Source organism: Ursus americanus, chromosome 21 (assembly GCF_024610735.1).
Source record: "Ursus americanus isolate L20-20 chromosome 21, mUrsAme1.1.p, whole genome shotgun sequence".
Lineage (NCBI taxonomy): Eukaryota > Metazoa > Chordata > Mammalia > Carnivora > Ursidae > Ursus > Ursus americanus.
The window spans coordinates 22,040,092-22,056,376 of record NC_142147.1 but is presented as its reverse complement, the minus strand read 5'-3'; the positions used below and the strand labels follow the sequence as shown (position 1 = coordinate 22,056,376).

The window sequence follows — 16,285 nt, the reverse complement described above, 5'->3', positions numbered from 1 at the left end:
TTGACTGTCCTAATATTTGGGCTCCGATCTAGCCAGCTGGACCAGAGGGGCAGGTGTGGGTTTTGAGCTGATTGGAGATCCAAGCAGCAGGAGGAGACAAGAGCCCCTCCCAGCCCACTATCCAGATTTTTCTCTTGCACTGCGGCCCAGCACTGTCCAGCTGATTAAGGGTTCAGTCACCCCACTATAAGGGAAACTGAGGCTGTCTGAGGGACCATGCCCTGCCTCGTCTCATGGCCAAACAAGAACCCTGGGTCTGGCTTCTGGACTTGCGTCTCCGTCCCACCTCCTCCTGAGGGGCTGGAAAGTTGCTAAGGGGGGAGCTGTGGAAGACTTCTGAGACTCCCTAGCTGGGAAAGGAGGAGACCAGTGACTGGGGCTGGGCTACTGAGCCAGGGTCTCACTGTTTTCTCCTCTGGGAGACGCCAGGCCAGAGCATCCCATGCTCAACAATGGCTAAATTGGTTTTGGTGGGAACCGCTCCCCGGAGCCCTCTCTGCCCGAATGAGAAGCCTTGCATTTGTGTGGGAATGTGCGTACGTTTGCTGATAGCTGGAGGTGTGCCTGTCTCCCCGCCACCCACACCAGGCACAGGTGACTTCTGGGACTTTCCCTATGATGTTTCAGGAAGGAGTATCTTCATTTGGCAATGGCAGGTGGGGAACTGAAGCAGTTACCTGAGGTCACACAGACAGAAGTGGATGAGTAGGGACTGGTATATAATTCTGCCGGTCTCCAGAGTCTGAAGGCAGCCTGCGGTGAGCCTTGGGACAGTTTCTGAGAAGGTTCTGGGCAAGGATCCATACATTTCCTTCACTGGTTCAGTTTATTTATTCCACAGACCTCTAGGAGCTCTTGCAATCTGGTTAGAACACTGATTGCAGTGTTGTCAGGGCCACTCCTCCACATGCAGGACCTGTCTTGACTCACCCACATGCCCCCCCAGGACAATGTTAACTGCTCAAAGCTGCATCTGCTCCCACTCCCACCCTGCAACATACTTAGAGGCATGTGGAAGGCATGGTTCTCAGAACAGGTGAAGGTCCTGAGGTCTGAGGAAGAATGTAGGCCTTCCTGGCCCTGCTACTTATTGGCTGTGTGACCCTGGGCAAGCCACTCAATGTCTCTGTGCCCAATATGCAACTCTGGGACAGTGCCCTGTCCAAGTGGAGTTGGGGGAATTATGAAGGTATGTGCTTAGAGCATTGCTGGGTGCATAGTAGGAGCTCAACGCATGTGAGACCCCTTCAACAACCCCACAGTGCCCAGCTCCAGGCTGGGGTGTCTGGGGTGCCTGAGTGACCCTGACGCAGGCACCCTGGGCTTGTGCCAGACAAAGCTGGAAGCAGCTGAGGGGTCCCCGCCCACCCTCCAGATATGCAGTGGAAAGGACTCAGGGAAGACCATGGGAAACTCCAAGGACAAGGATGAACTGGCAACGGCACCCCTGGCCCTTCCCACACACACCCCCTTGTCGTGGACTCCCAGGCCCCAGAAGCTTCTGGCTCCACTTGGCTGCCCTCTGTGGGGGAGGGGCCTCTGCCAAGCCCTGTGATCCCTCAAGGTCACCTGAGCTGGCTCAAACTGCTCTTCCTCCTCAGAGGCATGAGACAGTCTGTGGTCCCAGCCCTGTCCACGTCAGCAGTCAGCATAAGCCCTCAGGGAGCCTCAGGGGATCTCACAGGCTGCTGTGCCTCCCACCCACTGGTCCCATGGTGGGTGGTCTGGAACCCCAAATACCCAGTTCGGGTCATGCTCATTTACCCTTCATGTGCAACCTCCAGCTCCTTGCTTTTGATCCAGTCAGAAGCTACCAGGGCAAAGGGAGGGCAAAGTCACCACTGGCTCCCTGAGACCTGCCCTGGAGGGGTCCCAGGCTAATGGAAGAGATAGACGATGACAGTCTGGCGTCTTTCCTGCTTTGATAGAGGTAACACATGGCATGGAGTAGAGCATACTCCCAGAAGAGAATCCTCAACAAGCCTGGGAGCCCAGGGAAGGTTTCCTGGAGAAAGGAATATTTTTTTTTAAAGGTTTTATGTATTTATTTGACAGAGAGAGAGACAGCCAGCGAGAGTGGGGAACACAAGCAGGGGTAGTGGGAGAGGAAGAAGCAGGCTCCCCGCTGACCTGAGCGAAAGGCAGACGCTTAACGACTGAGCCTCCCAGGTGCCATGGGGGAAAGGAGTATTTGAGCTGAGTACTGTAGCCTGAGTCGGCGCTCACCGGACAGATGAAGGGAGGGAAGGGGATTCCAGACAAAAGGAACAGAGCGGCCAAGATAGAGCTGCAGATGCTGGTGCATAGGGGAGAAGTGCGAGTGAGTCGGGGACCACAGAAAAAGAAGTAATGTCCAAGCCCAGAGGCCCAAGAATTCCACCCTGGGCTGTATAGGAACGGGAAAAGTGCCAGGCCAATGATCTCCGCACCTCCTGGGGCTGGCAGTCACGGATGCTGAGCAGCCCCCAGCTTTCCAAAGTCAATGAGTAACTTGGGGGGCTGGGCAGGGCCAGGCCTGCTGCTGTGGGCCCAGTAGTGTTTTCCACTCCTGAGCAAGCATGGCTGGACCGCCTACCTGCTCAAGCGTCCGCCCAGCCCTACCCCACCCATCCCGGCCTGGCCAGCTTACTCTAGGGGAAGAGCTCTCTCGCCTGGCAGCTGGACCAAGGGAGCCTGCCTTAGGGGCCAGAGGGTGAGGGTCCTGGAATGGAGGGATGAGGAGGGCCGAGGCTGGGGTTGGTGGTAGGGGAAGGAGAAGCACTGGCTTGTCCAGCCCTTGTACAGGGAGGAATTCCCAGGAGCGGCTGGAGTGGGTGTCCATGCTCTGCATGGCCAGCTCCATGCGGAGTGCCGGCAAATACCAAGATGAGGGCAGGCCTCCTGCCCCGAGGGGACTCTGTCTGAAGGATGGCAGTGGGTGGAAAATCAGGGCCCAAGACCCTGAGCCATGGGTCCTCTGTTCCCGGAGGCATTGTCCTGTGGTCAGGTCCTGTGTGACCTTGGTCAGGCCTTGCCCTTCAGGCTTTGCCTACAACATGAGGCGACTGCAGGAAGTGACCCTCAGAGTCATCAGGGACTTTCCAGCTTCACACTTTTGTGATATTGGGGGCTGCTGGGCAATTAGCACTTTAGGATCTCCGTATAAGCTGGGGAGGCTATGTCAGGAAGGACCCGAAGGTATGGAGGTGAAACTCCCATGGAGACCCTTGTGGGGGCAAGAACCAGGAGGCAGGGTGGCTGGGCCTGGGGGCCTGGGTGGGCCTGGTTGAGGAGCTGGATGCCCTTCAACCTTGCAGGCGGTGGGGAGCCACAGGCTCCTCTAAGAGGAAGAGGAGGCCAGTCTGTCTTGAGGTCCCTTGGGCTGTTGGTATGGAATGGGCCGAGGCAGAGGACAAGGATGGAACTGCGTGGAGGGCAGTGTCCAAGTGGGTGGGCTGGGGAGGGGCAGCTCTGACAGTATAGAAGGACAGGGGACAGGAGGAGGCCTGGCTGCCTTTCCCATAGTGACAGGTAGCAGAGGTCCAACTGATGAAGGGACAGTTGCACCCTGTGGGGCCTGGGGAAGCCATGGCTTGGGCTGAGTGGGGATGAAGGGAGGAAGTAGTGGGAGGGAATCCTTGCCCACTGATCTGGCTGGATCCTTACTGCCACGTCCCTCAGGCCCGTCCTGACCATGGTCCCTGCCTGGCTGTTGCTGCTTTTCCTCTCCGTAGCCCAGGTGAGCGGGGCCCCACTCGGCTCCTTCAGATCCTGACCTTGGGCGTTGGCACCCTTGTCTCCCATTCCACCTGGACCAGTTGCACTGACCATGGAAGGGACTAGCTGTGCGAGGGTGTGCAGAGCTGGCTATAGACCAGTTGTGGGATCAGGAGGTCAAAGGCCAGGGGGTGGATGGGCTAAGGTATGGGCAGGCCCATGGAAGGGGCAGAAATTCCCCTTCCTTGTCAGGCACCCATGACAGGAAGGTAAAGCCTGGAGGCAAGGTAAGAATCCTCTCCCAGGTTTTCACCAAGGTCCAGTCTGCAGAATTGTATGTGGAAGTCCCAGAAAACTATGGTGGAAATTTCCCCTTGTACCTGATCAAGGTGAGTCTAAGAGCTGGATGGGCTCCCCTCCCCCCACGTCCCGCTTCCCCCACCTCCAGCCTTTCTATCTCTTTCTTGCTCTGTCTTTCTTTCAATCCAGACAGTATGTGATATAGTGTGAATGACTAACAAAATTTCAATTCCAGAAGGAAGTAGGGCTTTAATAAACTATTGGTGGTGGAGTTTTGAGCTTTAGAAAGGAGGGCGGGAAGTACTGGGGAGTATTAAGTAGAGGGGAAAGAGCTGTGGCTTTAAATGTTGGTCCTGTGATTTACTGGCTGTGTGACTTCCGGCAAGTGCTAACCCTCTCTGAGCCTCAGTTTCCCCACATATAAAATGGGGCCATTGGGTGGAGGCCCCCCAGGCCTGGCTCCCACTGCCTTTACCTCTGTTCTCCCCCACAGCTGCCACTGCCCCCTGAGGAGACTGAGGGTGAGATTGTGCTGTCGGGGACCCATGACGTGGCAGCTGAGGGCCCCTTTGCTGTGGATCCAGAGTCTGGCTTCTTGCTGATGACCAGGGCCCTGGACCGAGAGGAACGAGCGGAGTACTGGCTAAAGGTATGACCGGGCCAGACATCGGGGAGAACAGTGAAGGCCAGCCAGGGCGCTGACGAGCTTTCCCTGCCAGGTCACCCTGGAGACTGAGGATGGACGTGTCTTGTGGGGCCCGCAGCCTGTGCTTGTGTGTGTGAAGGATGAGAATGACCAGGTGCCTCACTTCTCTCAGTTCATCTACAGAGTTCAGCTGAGCCAGGGCACCAGGCCTGGTGAGTGCCCAGGGCCACCAGGGAACAATGGGTCAGGCGGGAGAAAACAGAGAGTAAAGAGATGGGCAGCTGTTGGCATAAGGACAGGCAGACAGGGTTCAAGCTGCCCCTTCCCATTTCTGTGCCATCCCACTTCCCCCACCCCACTGAGAGTCCTCCAGTCCCATCCACTCTTGGCCTCCGTTTGCTCCCCTCCAGAGCGGGCTGAAAAATCTGTGGCTCACCTCCAGCGTCCCAATATGATGATGCATATGGAAGGAAGTACCAGGGAGAGATGGGGGAGGCATGGGAAACTCTTCCCACCCCCTGCACCCCTTATGGTTTGCCCTCTCCACACACACCAGGCATCCCCTTCCTCTTCCTTGAGGCTTCGGACAAGGATGAGCCGGGCACAGCCAACTCAGATCTCCGATTCTACATCCTGAACCAAGCCCCAGCCCAGCCTTCCCCAGACATGTTCCAGCTGGAGCCTCGGCTGGGGGCTCTGGCCCTCAGCCCTGAGGGTGAGCCTGAGCTGGGTGTGATGAGGGGAGAGGGTCAGGGAAAGTTGGGGAAGGGACATGTGAGCTGTAATAGTAGGATGGGTTGGAGCTTGAGAGATGAAGAAGAAAGAGTATTCTAGGTGGAGAGTGGCAAGGCAAAAGGCTTGAACCATGCATGGAGAGAAAAAATGGTGTGAACAGAGTAGCCTCAGACCTACACTCTGGACACCCAAGCCTGAGGGGCAAGGATAGGAGAGACCTGAGGGGTTGTAGCCTAGGATGTTGCTGGGAGACCTTTGGACTGATTGTAAGGGAGACCTGGACCTGGGAGTTCAGGCCAGGGGCACAGGATGGGGATGGAAAGAAAAGCTAACAATGCATCCACCAGTCACACTTTCACCCATCTACCACCCAGCCACATATGCAGCCCATCTATTCAAATACCTATCCAAACTAATCCATCCACACGCCCGACTCCCCACCCATTTGCCTAGTCAACCATTCATTCATCCAGCCAGTTATCTACTCATCTCCCCATCCACCCACGGACCCCTACCCTCATCCTAGTCACCCAGTCCATCAGCCATTCATTGTGTGGATAGATCTGGAAATGACTTTGCAGACTTCAAGTCCTGCTTGGGTGCTCACTCTGGTGCTAGAAGTTTTTCTCACCGTTGGGCCCAGAGGGCATCCTGACCACCTGCCGTATGCTTGGCTTTGTGTTTGTTACCTCACTGAGAAGGATGCCCTGGACTCCTGCTCAGCTGACCAGCCTGCTCCTTCTAGGAAGCACCAGCCTAGACCAGGCTGCGGAAGGTCCCTACCGGCTGTTGGTACAGGTCAAGGACATGGGTGACCAGGCTTCGGGCCACCAGGCCACAGCCACCATAGATGTCTCCATAGTAGAGAACACCTGGGTGCCCCTGGATCCTATCCACCTGGCAGAGAATCTCAAAGTTCCATACCCACACCACATTGCCCAGGTGAGTGAGTGGCTGTCAGTGGCTGAAGTAGCCCAATGGCTGGTACAACTGGGTCAGAGTCTCAAGATTTGGGGGGTGGACCTGAGACCCAGCTTGACCTCTGCTCCTCCCATACCTGTGTTCCTCCCTCTACTGTCCCCATCAGTTCCCATGATGGAGTAAGGTGTCCAAGGCCCTGGGACCACAGCCCCTCACCTGCTATCTTCTGGCCACCGTGGCTCTGGGCCCTGACCTGACCTTGGCCCAGTCTTCCTCAGGGAGAACAGCTGCCACCGCCCTGCTGCCATGGGGATTGTCACCCAGGCTTGGAATGTCTCAAACCTCCTCGAGGAATGCCCTGGGATCAGGTCCAGCCCAAGTGGGCAGAGAATAACACAACCTGGTCATTCAGGCGCCTTGGGCAGGGACCAGGCGAGGGCCAGGGCCACAAGGGACTTGCTATAACAACAAGTGTCCCAAACAAAAGGATCCTACCTTGGGCTCCAGGGAGGAGAGCACCTTGCCTGACGTCCCACAGCAGGCTCCCCACCCAGGAAGAGTCGAGGCATAAGAGCTGACATGGGCTGCTCCTGCCCCTCATCCCGGGGTGCCCTCATGCTGTGCCGCACTGCCAGGTACACTGGAGTGGGAGAGATGTGCATTACCACCTGGAGAGCCGGCCCCCTGGACCCTTTGATGTGGATGCAGAGGGGACACTCTATGTGACCGAGGAGCTGGACCGAGAAGCCCAGGCTGAGGTGAGGTGAGGGGGAAGCCAGGAGGGCAGGCTGAGGGGTGCCTGGTCACTGTCCGGTTGGCTTCTGGGGGTGTTGCATCCCTCACAGGCACTGAGGCAGTGGAAGAGCACCCGGAAGAGCTGCAGCTGGCCACCAGAAGGGAATGCAGACCCAGGCCAGGCTGGAACTGCCCTTGGCCTTCATCTGAAGCCCTCCACTGCCCACTTCAGTACCTACTCCAGGTGCAGGCTCAGAACACCCGCGGTGAGGACTACACAGAGCCTCTGGAGCTGCGCGTGGTAGTGGCGGATGAGAACGACAATGCACCTGTCTGCCCCCTAAGTGACTCCCCAGTCAGCATTCCTGAGCTCAGCCCCCCAGGTGGGCTATGGGTCTTGTGGGGGGATGCAGGGGGGTTAAAGTCCTCGTGACCCATCCCATTTTGTTCTTCTTTGGGATGGGGCCAACCTGCGGCCCCTCTATCAATGTCCCTCCCTTCCCACGAGCTCAGGTTTGGTCTGGCACAAAAGAGGAGTGGGTGGAGTGAGGCCTCCAGATTGGGCTGTGATCCCACCCAGGTGGGTGCTGTCTTCACAGGCACCGAGGTGACTACGCTGTCGGCAGAGGACATGGATGCCCCCGGTTCCCCCAATTCCCATATCGTGTATCAGCTGCTGAGCCCTGAGCCCGAGGAGGGAGCAGATGGAAGGGCCTTCGAGCTGGACTTCACCTCAGGCAGCGTGACACTGGGGGATGCCCCCCTCCGGGCCGCCCAGAACATCCTGCTTCGGGTGATGGCCGCTGACCGAGGAGGAGCTGAGGGCAGTAAGTGCCCCGATGGCGACCCGGGCTCTCTCCCTCCCTGTTCCTTTCCTGGTCTCTCCAACATGCCCTCTCCTGCCTCAGGCCTCAGCAGCACATGTGAGGTTGCTGTCACAATCACAGACATCAATGACCATGCCCCCGAGTTCACCATTTCCCAGGTAAGCAGGAACAGGGGAGGAGACCTTGGGAAGGTACTGATGAGGGGCTCATGGCCCCTCCCCACCTCTCCCAGATTGAGCCTGTAAGCCTCCCTGAGGACGCAGAACCAGGGACTCTGGTCGCCACGCTCATGGCCACTGATGCTGACCTTGAACCTGCCTTCCGTCTCATGGACTTTGCCATTGAGGCGGGGGATGTGGCGGGGACCTTCGGCCTGGATTGGGAGCCAGACTCCAGTCATGTTGAACTCCGACTCCTCAAGGTAAGGGGCTGGGGCTGGGGAAGGGGCACACATATACCCACATGCATGCACCGATGTTCCATACCCTGGCCCAGACAGTGACCCAGACCCTGTTGCTTCTAGAACCTCAGCTATGAGGCAGCTTCGAGCCACAAGCTGGTGGTAGTGGTTCGGAGCGTGGCAGAATTGGTGGGGCCAGGCCCAGGCCCTGGAGCCACAGCCACAGTGACCGTGCTGGTGGAAAAGCTGGTGCCACCCCCAAAGTTGGACCAGGAGAGCTACGAGGCCAGTGTTCCAGTCAGCACCCCAGCTGGCTCCCTCCTGCTGACCATCCAACCCTCAGACCCCATAAGCAGTCCCCTCAGGTGAGCCAGAAGCCCAGCCCTTAGCTGGGCTAGACCTTCCCTGCTCCCCAGGGATGACCCCCAGGACCTCAGAAGGGACTCACATGACCTATGTCCTGGAATGTTCCTCAAACCATGCCTAATGCTGACGTTGTGATTCCTGAGGGTGGGTGAGAGCTAAGTGAGTTGGAGAGGGCATGGAGAAGAGAGGGCTCCATGCACGCTCAAATGCTGCTTCCCATGGTGTCCTGAATAGGCCCTCCCCCATCTCTCCCCCAGACTGCAGCACAGACGAAGTCTGTTTCCTGGCCCCATCCTGTCCCTTTATGGGGTGACCTGAGACTAGTGGAGTTGAGTCAAGCCACCCAGACTCTGATCGTTCCCTCCCCACGATATCCATGATTCAAGCCCTGTCCCTCAACAAGTCCCTAAAGCTGGGGAGAGAAACTAGGCACCCTGGGCAGTGCTGCCACCCCCAAGTCACAGAGAGGATGTGGAACTTGAGCAGGTCACACTGCCCTGGGGGGGGGGACTCTGAGTAAGACCCCATATATGGTCCCAGTGCCTCCCTGCCCCCTGTCTTCTCTGGACCTCAGGTTCTCCCTGGTCAATGACTCAGAGGGCTGGCTCTGCATCAAGGAGGTCTCTGGCGAGGTGCACATAGCCCGGCCCCTGCAAGGCGCCCAGCCTGGGGACATGTACACAGTGCTCGTGGAGGCCCGGTATGAAGGTATGGCCGGGCAGTGGTGGGGCCTCTGGCAGGGAGAGTAAGCCTTGGGCAGACAGAGAGACGGGCAGGGCTGAGCTTCCTTCCCAGGGTCCCTCCTGGCATCCACTCTGCCCCAGGCACGCAAGAGGAATGAAACCTGGGGCCAATGTCGGTCTCTGAGATGCCTGGCATCCACTTCCCCTCTCAGAGCACGCTCCTCACTGGACACTTACAATCCTCCAACCATGCCCCTTAGCCCTTGAGGGCCTCTCAGGTGTTGGCTTCAGACATAGGCTAGAAGCAGAGGCTGTGGGGCCAGGCAGGTGGAAGGAGTGCCAGGGGCCATGTCTATGGCAGGCAAGCCAGTACGTAAGCCTGAATGGGACACTGAAGCCAGGTATGGAGGGCTCTGAATGCCACAGTGACCAGAAGAAAAGCTGGCTATGTCAGGGAGATCGGTCTCAGCTCTGGGCTGGACTGTCATGTGGTGCACGACAGACAGCCGAAGTGAGCTGCCCTACAGTCAGAGCATCTCTGCATTGTTGGGCCCTGGCACCGGTGGTTGGGATGGGGGGTGAGGGCGAGCCTGGCATCCAGAAAGGCCTGGCAACTATTTGGATAGTGAAGGGGGGGCAAGGTGCACTGTGAGGAAGAGACAGGTGCGAGGGTGCTGCTGGGGATGGGGAGGAGGGGTAGGGTAAAGCAGGTGTGGCAGAGACTCAGCAGGGTGAGATCTACGGGCCCAGGGCTAGCTTGGCACTGCCTCCTCCGCAGACGAGCCGACCCTGAGCACCTCTGCAACCCTCGTGATCCGCTTTCTGAAGTCTCCTTCTGCCTGGGCCCCAACCCTGAACCCTGTACCCACCCGACATCTCTGCACACCCCGCCAGGACCATGGCGTGGTTATCAGTGGACCTGGCGAGGACCCTGACCTGGCTGGTGGGCATGGTCCCTACAGCTTTGCCCTTGGCCCCAACCCGACGGTGCGGCGGGATTGGCACCTCCAGGCTCTCAACGGTGTGTGGTGGGGAAATGCGGGTGACGGTGGCCAAGGTGGGAAGTGGTGGGGCTCTTGGAAATGAGATGCCCTTGAGCTGTGGGGGCAGAGCTGGGCCTCAGGCCTGTCCAGGCCAGAGACTCTGGTCACTGCTTGCTGTCCCACAGGTTCCCATGCCTACCTCACCCTGGCCCTGCACTGGGTGGAGCCACGTGAGCACGTCGTGCCAGTAGTTGTCAGCCACGATGCCCGGACGTGGCAGCTCCTGATCCGAGGTGAGGCCAGGGCGCTGTGTGCCTGCAGTTCCCGGGGAAACGGTTGGGATGCAGGGGGAGGGGCCGGGCATACACACAGGCAGGTTCACAGGGACTACAAATGCCCGTGCACACCTGCACATCTGTGGCCAGGCACACAGATGCCTGTGCACAGAGGCACCACAGAGGAGTATGCACCCACCCCCCACACGTAAACACACATGTGTGCACGAAAACGTATATGAGCAGGCTGTGCTGGAGCCTCCGATTTGCTTTAGGGCCCACCCCCACTGCCTTTACCTTCCTCCCTGGCCCCCTGTCCCCCAGTGATTGTGTGTCGCTGCAACGTGGAGGGGCAGTGCGTGCGCAAGGTGGGCCGCATGAAGGGCATGCCCACGAAGCTGTCGGCAGTGGGCATCCTCGTGGGCACCTTGATGGCAATAGGTAATGGATGCTGGGCTCTTGAGTGGGGGAGGGAGATGGAGGGTCGGAGTTACAGCCTCCAGGTACACCGTGCCCGGTCCCACAGTGCTCCCCAGGGCTGGTCCCCACAGCTCTCCCAGTCATCATGTTCCTGCTTCGTGCAATCGTAGCCGCCATCGTCGTCATTGATAACAGCATTTACTATTACATTATTACACGTTGACTGTGTAATATAGGATTATCACATTGAATCCTCTTCACAACCCTGTGAGGTGGATTGTGACATCTCCCCATTTTCCAGATGAGGTCCCTGAGGCTCAGAGAGGTTAAGTGACTTGTCTGAGGTCACACAGCCAGAATGTGGCAGAGCCCAGGTCTTTCCAGCCTAATCCCTTTAGTTCAAGCCTCCCTCTTTATCCCCTTGATTTCTTTAGTCCTCTAGATTTTTCCCTGGCTGTTTTGTTGTTGTTGTTGTTGTTGGTGGTGGTGGTTCTAGCACAATGCTACCATGTGCCTTATTCTGAGTCTATGGAAACAGCTCACTGGCTCCCGGATGACTCCCACTGAACTGTGTCCCAGAGAAGGGGACTTTGGAGGCTGGGGTGTTCTGGACAGCCGCAGGCCAAGCAGTCAGGCTTTTTCTGGCCCCAGGACCACAGTCATATGCACCCAGCATGGCGAATGCTGTCTAGGAAACCTTGCTTCCTTTTAAACCACTACCAATAGCAGGGTGGTGGACAAGCCCCACGGCTCCTTCTGAGAGCTGATCCATCCCTCTTGGGCCCTTCAGGCATCTTCCTCATCTTCATCTTCACTCACTTGACCCTGGCGAGGAAGAAGGACCTAGATCAGCCAGTGGAGAGCGTGCCCCTGAAGGCGGCAGTTTGAATGGTCCAGGCAGCCCCAGCTGGGAACTTGGCCTCTGCCTCCGAGTCCCCTGGGAGAGGGCCCAGCACTGCCGATCACGGGGGCCTAGTACAGAGTAGGAGCCCCTTCACCTGCCCTGGGTTGGAGGCAACATCACCAGACAAGTCTGTACAGCCTAAACCCTGACTTTATGGGCTGCCCGTGGGAGTGTTCCACACAGGGCCACGTTTGTCCACCAATAAAGCCTCGGAGAGCAGGGCATGGGCTGTGCCTGCATCTCAGAGTCATGTGCATGTGTACATTACCCATGTCAACCTTCATTCCTTTCCCATCTCCTTCTGCGCAGAAAGGGTCTAGGGGCTTGAGGGACAAGCCTGGGTCCCCTATGAGGAGGGCATGGGGGTATAATATCGGTTCTTGGGGAGAACTTGACGTTGGAGCAAGGTGGATCATTTCTATGGGCATTTGGAGACCATGGCTGGCTGCAGACCCCGGAGGGGTCGAGTTGAGGAGGGTGTCCTTGAGAGTTCATTCTGTGTTCTCCGGGACATATTTGCTAGAGGAGGGCACCTGTGAGTCTATGTGCCGTGCTCGTGTGCAAACACGCTGCTCTATCTGCGTGAGTCGCCTGCACATGGTGGGCAGAGGTCCCACAGTCTTAAGAAGGGTCTGCACTGGAATCATGAGGGTCTAATAGGGCTGGAACAGGAGAGGTGAGGTTGGGAATGGGTCCCTCTGCCCCAGCGCAGGCCCCAGCACACCTCTGGTTTTCATATACAGGATGGTGGGTGTGTGGGGGGGCGGGATCTGCAGAAAGTCAGCGAAGAGGGAATCAGACAGACAGGAAACCCCATGGCTCACCCTGAAGCTGCCCCTGCCCCAGATGAACCCCTTCCCCTGACCCAAGGTTAAGCCATGACCCTGGTGCCCTGCTGAGCCCTAACCACACTTCCAGGCCGACCTCCAATCCCTGACCCTTGACTGACCCTAGATGCATGCTGATCCCCCATGCACCCATCCCAACCGTCTCTGGGAAGCCAGGGTGGGACTTGCTGTCCCAGGCACCCTGAGCTGATGATGGTAAATCACGGGGAAGGGAGAAAAACAACCTCTGTGGGGCCCAGGCCCTATTTTTAGGAGATAATCTCTCCGCTCCTGGCAGATTCTGTGGGATGCAGGCCAAGCCCAACCAAGAGAGATGGAGTGGGCATCCTGGCTGGGCTGAAGAGTCTGAGAGACTCACAGAGGATCCCCAGCCCAGGGAGGGACTGTGAGGCCAGTCCCAGCCATCCTGGGCCCAGCACACACACACACACACACACACACACACACACATGTACACACACGCCCACACCCCAACGTGAGGTTCTGCTAACTACTGAGGTCCAAGCAGAGCTTCCTGTCCCTCTCCCAGGATCCTCTACTTGGCCTGGATCCACTTAGAAATCTCTAGGGTGCAAAGCTCTTCAAAGGTGGCATCTCATCTAATCTTCCCAGCAACCTGTGAGGGCAGGATTATTGGACCCATTTGCCAGTGGAGTCTCAGAGAGGTTAAGGGCTGCAGCTGAGAGTCTTGGAAGTAGGGTGCAAGGTGCGACTGTCTGGCTGAGGTTAGAATTACTTCTCCCGAAGTGTCCACAGCCTTCAGCGGGATCTGCTCTCGCGATCCCTGAGAAGGGCCTTAGAGATCATCAGGCCAGCTCCTTCTTGTAAAATTGGGAAAGTGAGTCACGAAGAGGTGAAGGGATCTTCCCAAGTCCATCCAGCCAGTGGGATGCAGCACCTGAGCTGGGACCCTGGCATCACCCACTCTCTGGGTCTTTATTCTGGATGAATGGATAGGTAGATGGGTGGGTGGATGCATGAATGAGCGGATGGGTGGGCAGGTTGGTGGATTGTCGATGGGTAAATGGGTGGATAGGGGGATGGGTTGGTAAGCAGGTTGGTGGGGTACCAATGAAGGAAAGAGTGGATGATGACAGGGCAAATTAAGGCACCTGCCCCTGTTTGAGGGCTTTTTTCCTTTGGCCTCCAGGCCCCAGGCCACCCTTTGACTGTGACAGTTCTGGCACTGACTGTAAGGTCCATAATCCCCAGAGACGCAGGCTCACTTTCCCTGAGAGTCTGTGGACAGAAGTCTGTCCATGATCCCCAGCCTATTCTATAGAGGAAAGTGAGGGTCAGAGAGGGGGCATGGCTCCTCCTGGGTCCCAGAAGGAGAAACACAGAGCTGGCACTGATTTCTGGACTTGGCCATGGGTCAGTGAGTGCTAGAAGAGATTACACTAGGGAGGTGGGCCTCATTCTGCAGGCAGGGCCTAGCTGCTAAGGTGGATAGAAGAACATGGGATCCATTTATGCTCTACCTCATCTTTGCTGTGTGTTCCCAGATGAGTCACCTCACCTCTCTGAGCTTTGGTTTACTTGTTAATAAAATGGGCCTCACACGGAGCTGTTGAGAGGACTACGTGAGATGATCCCCACACAGTGTTTAGTGCAGCTCTGGGCACACAGCAGGGGTTGAGTCCACGTGGCTTTTCTTGGTGCACAGACTGTGGGGTGCCTACCGCAGACACCTACAGCCACCTACTCTCACATTCCCCAGGGGCGCCATGAGGCCCAGGCTTTTGGGAGGGAGTATGAAGGGGAGCCCCAACTCTAGCCCCCACATGGCCCTGCTGGGTGACCCTGGGCAAGCCTTGGCTCCTTGCCAGCGCTACGGCTCTCTCTGGGGGGTTGTTGAGGGGTCTCACAGGATTCAGACTGGTCTGGAGCTTCAGGGAGTCACAGGGTCTGCCCCAGTGGGGAGCTCATTCTCCCCCTCTCCCAGGCCCCTTTCAGAGGCACAGGGCCAGATCAAAGGGACCCAGCACTGAGGATTGGGAGGCGGGCTTGGAAAGAATGTAAACATGAGGATATTTTTAAACTTTTTCCAGCCCCAGAGATTAGGGCTCTTGAAGGGAGAGGCCCAGAGGTCGGTCTGGCCCTCACTCATCAAGAAACAGTCTGGGGACCTCAGAGACTCCCATCCCACCACACTTACCTGTACCCACCCCAGAACTCTAGCTAGCTTAGGCCTTAGGGCAGTTCTTCCTCTGATCATACCTCCAGAGGTCCTGCTGCTGTGGGATAGCATGTTTCTAATGATAGGACCTAAGATGTGTGGGAGGACCAAAGGATTTCAAGGGTAATGGGGGCCTACCTGGCAGGGCTAATGTTGAGAGACTGAGCTTAGAGACCCTTTGGTGGCCCTGTCACTCCACCAGGTGCATACACATGCATGTGAGTGTGTATGCGTGTGTGTGTGTATGTTTGTGGGTGTGTAAGTTCACATTAAAGCCTGGTCTGCATGGTGTCACAATATGTGACTGTGCCAGGAACTCACCCCAGTGCCACCCTTCCTCCCCTCCCTAGCATCACTGGCCCCTCTCCACAAGACCACTAGGATCAGTGGGGGTTAGTGGGGGGTGAGGCTGACAGGAGGTAGGCTGGAGGGGAAGATGAGGAGGGCGAGGGGGCTGGGAGCAGAGGGCTGAGGAGGCTGGGGGAGGGGCCGGGGCCAGGTCTGAGCCAGCAGTGAGTCAGGCTGTGGGAGCTGCAGGGGCCACTGACGTGGTGGTGGGGGCAGGGGAGGGTGCCTCCGCCCCAGGTATCACAGTGACTCAGGAACTTGGACACAAAGCTGCCTACATCTCCCCACTCTGGGTGTCACAGTGACGCTCACCCTGGGTTCTATGACAACAGCCTCTTCCCTCTGAGTGATGCCGCCACCCTCGCACACTCGTGCGACACAGTGTAGCACACCCACAGGAGTGTCATAGGGAGACTCACAGAGGGGACTCAGTCACAACATGCCCCCCTGCCTTGTGATCGGATCCCAGGGACTCCCACAGCCTAACCCGTCCACTCCCCCTAACCCGCTGATTGCTTATTGGGAAGTGAAAGGGTCAGCGTTCGCCGGGATATTTGATAGCCAGGCCAGGCTGTGGTTACCAGGACAACGAGGGGCTCTAGCCCCAGGAGAGGCCTTGCTGGATGTTTGCCAGGCTCCAGGGGGCCACTGTGCCACCTTGTCCTGCTTATGGACCCAGAGAAGGACAAGTGTGCAGCTCCACGTCACACAGCTCCTCAGTGGAGGGCAGACTTCAGGGCAGGCCTCGACAAGGTGTGCCACCTTCTAGATCCCATCCACTGAGGTGGCAGTGGCAGAGGCAGAGGACGAGGCCTGGTGCTGTGTCCTAAGATGCTGTGGGACTTCAGGCCAGGAGAGTGTGGGAGCTGTATGGGGCCAGAACTGCCAGCGCAGGGGGCCTGGTACTTTCCTGAAGATGTCACTATGTTGTTCCTCTGTGCACGCCCAGTCGCAGGGGCTGTGGCTATTCTTACCTACTCAGTGGTGGCCGCAAGGTCAGAGATGGTGGCCGGGTGGGA

General features: G+C 57.6%; 1 protein-coding gene across 8 annotated transcripts in view; it reads left to right on the top strand.

Annotated features, from left to right (window-relative positions):
• The first annotated feature begins 2,554 nt into the window (after positions 1–2,554).
• The window catches only part of CDH16 (cadherin 16), a 24,310-nt gene continuing 10,579 nt past the window's right edge, over positions 2,555–16,285 (top strand). For 2 of the 8 annotated variants that reach the window (XM_045814882.2, XM_045814881.2), the window contains exons 1-17: positions 2,555–2,692; positions 3,661–3,718; positions 4,002–4,085; positions 4,490–4,645; positions 4,716–4,854; positions 5,199–5,357; positions 6,123–6,319; positions 6,934–7,056; positions 7,266–7,416; positions 7,633–7,860; positions 7,942–8,018; positions 8,093–8,281; positions 8,384–8,625; positions 9,201–9,334; positions 10,088–10,330; positions 10,478–10,585; positions 10,843–11,008. In XM_045814882.2, coding sequence (XP_045670838.2) covers positions 2,559–2,692; positions 3,661–3,718; positions 4,002–4,085; positions 4,490–4,645; positions 4,716–4,854; positions 5,199–5,357; positions 6,123–6,319; positions 6,934–7,056; positions 7,266–7,416; positions 7,633–7,860; positions 7,942–8,018; positions 8,093–8,281; positions 8,384–8,625; positions 9,201–9,334; positions 10,088–10,330; positions 10,478–10,585; positions 10,843–11,008 — 2,588 coding nt within the window. In that variant the 5' untranslated portion in view covers positions 2,555–2,558. Of the gene's footprint in view, positions 2,693–3,660; positions 3,719–4,001; positions 4,086–4,489; positions 4,646–4,715; positions 4,855–5,198; positions 5,358–6,122; positions 6,320–6,933; positions 7,057–7,265; positions 7,417–7,632; positions 7,861–7,941; positions 8,019–8,092; positions 8,282–8,383; positions 8,626–9,200; positions 9,335–10,087; positions 10,331–10,477; positions 10,586–10,842; positions 11,009–11,777; positions 12,159–16,285 lie in introns of those variants that run through there. The other 6 variants (XM_045814884.2, XM_045814883.2, XM_045814886.2 and 3 more) reach the window with 4 other exon arrangements.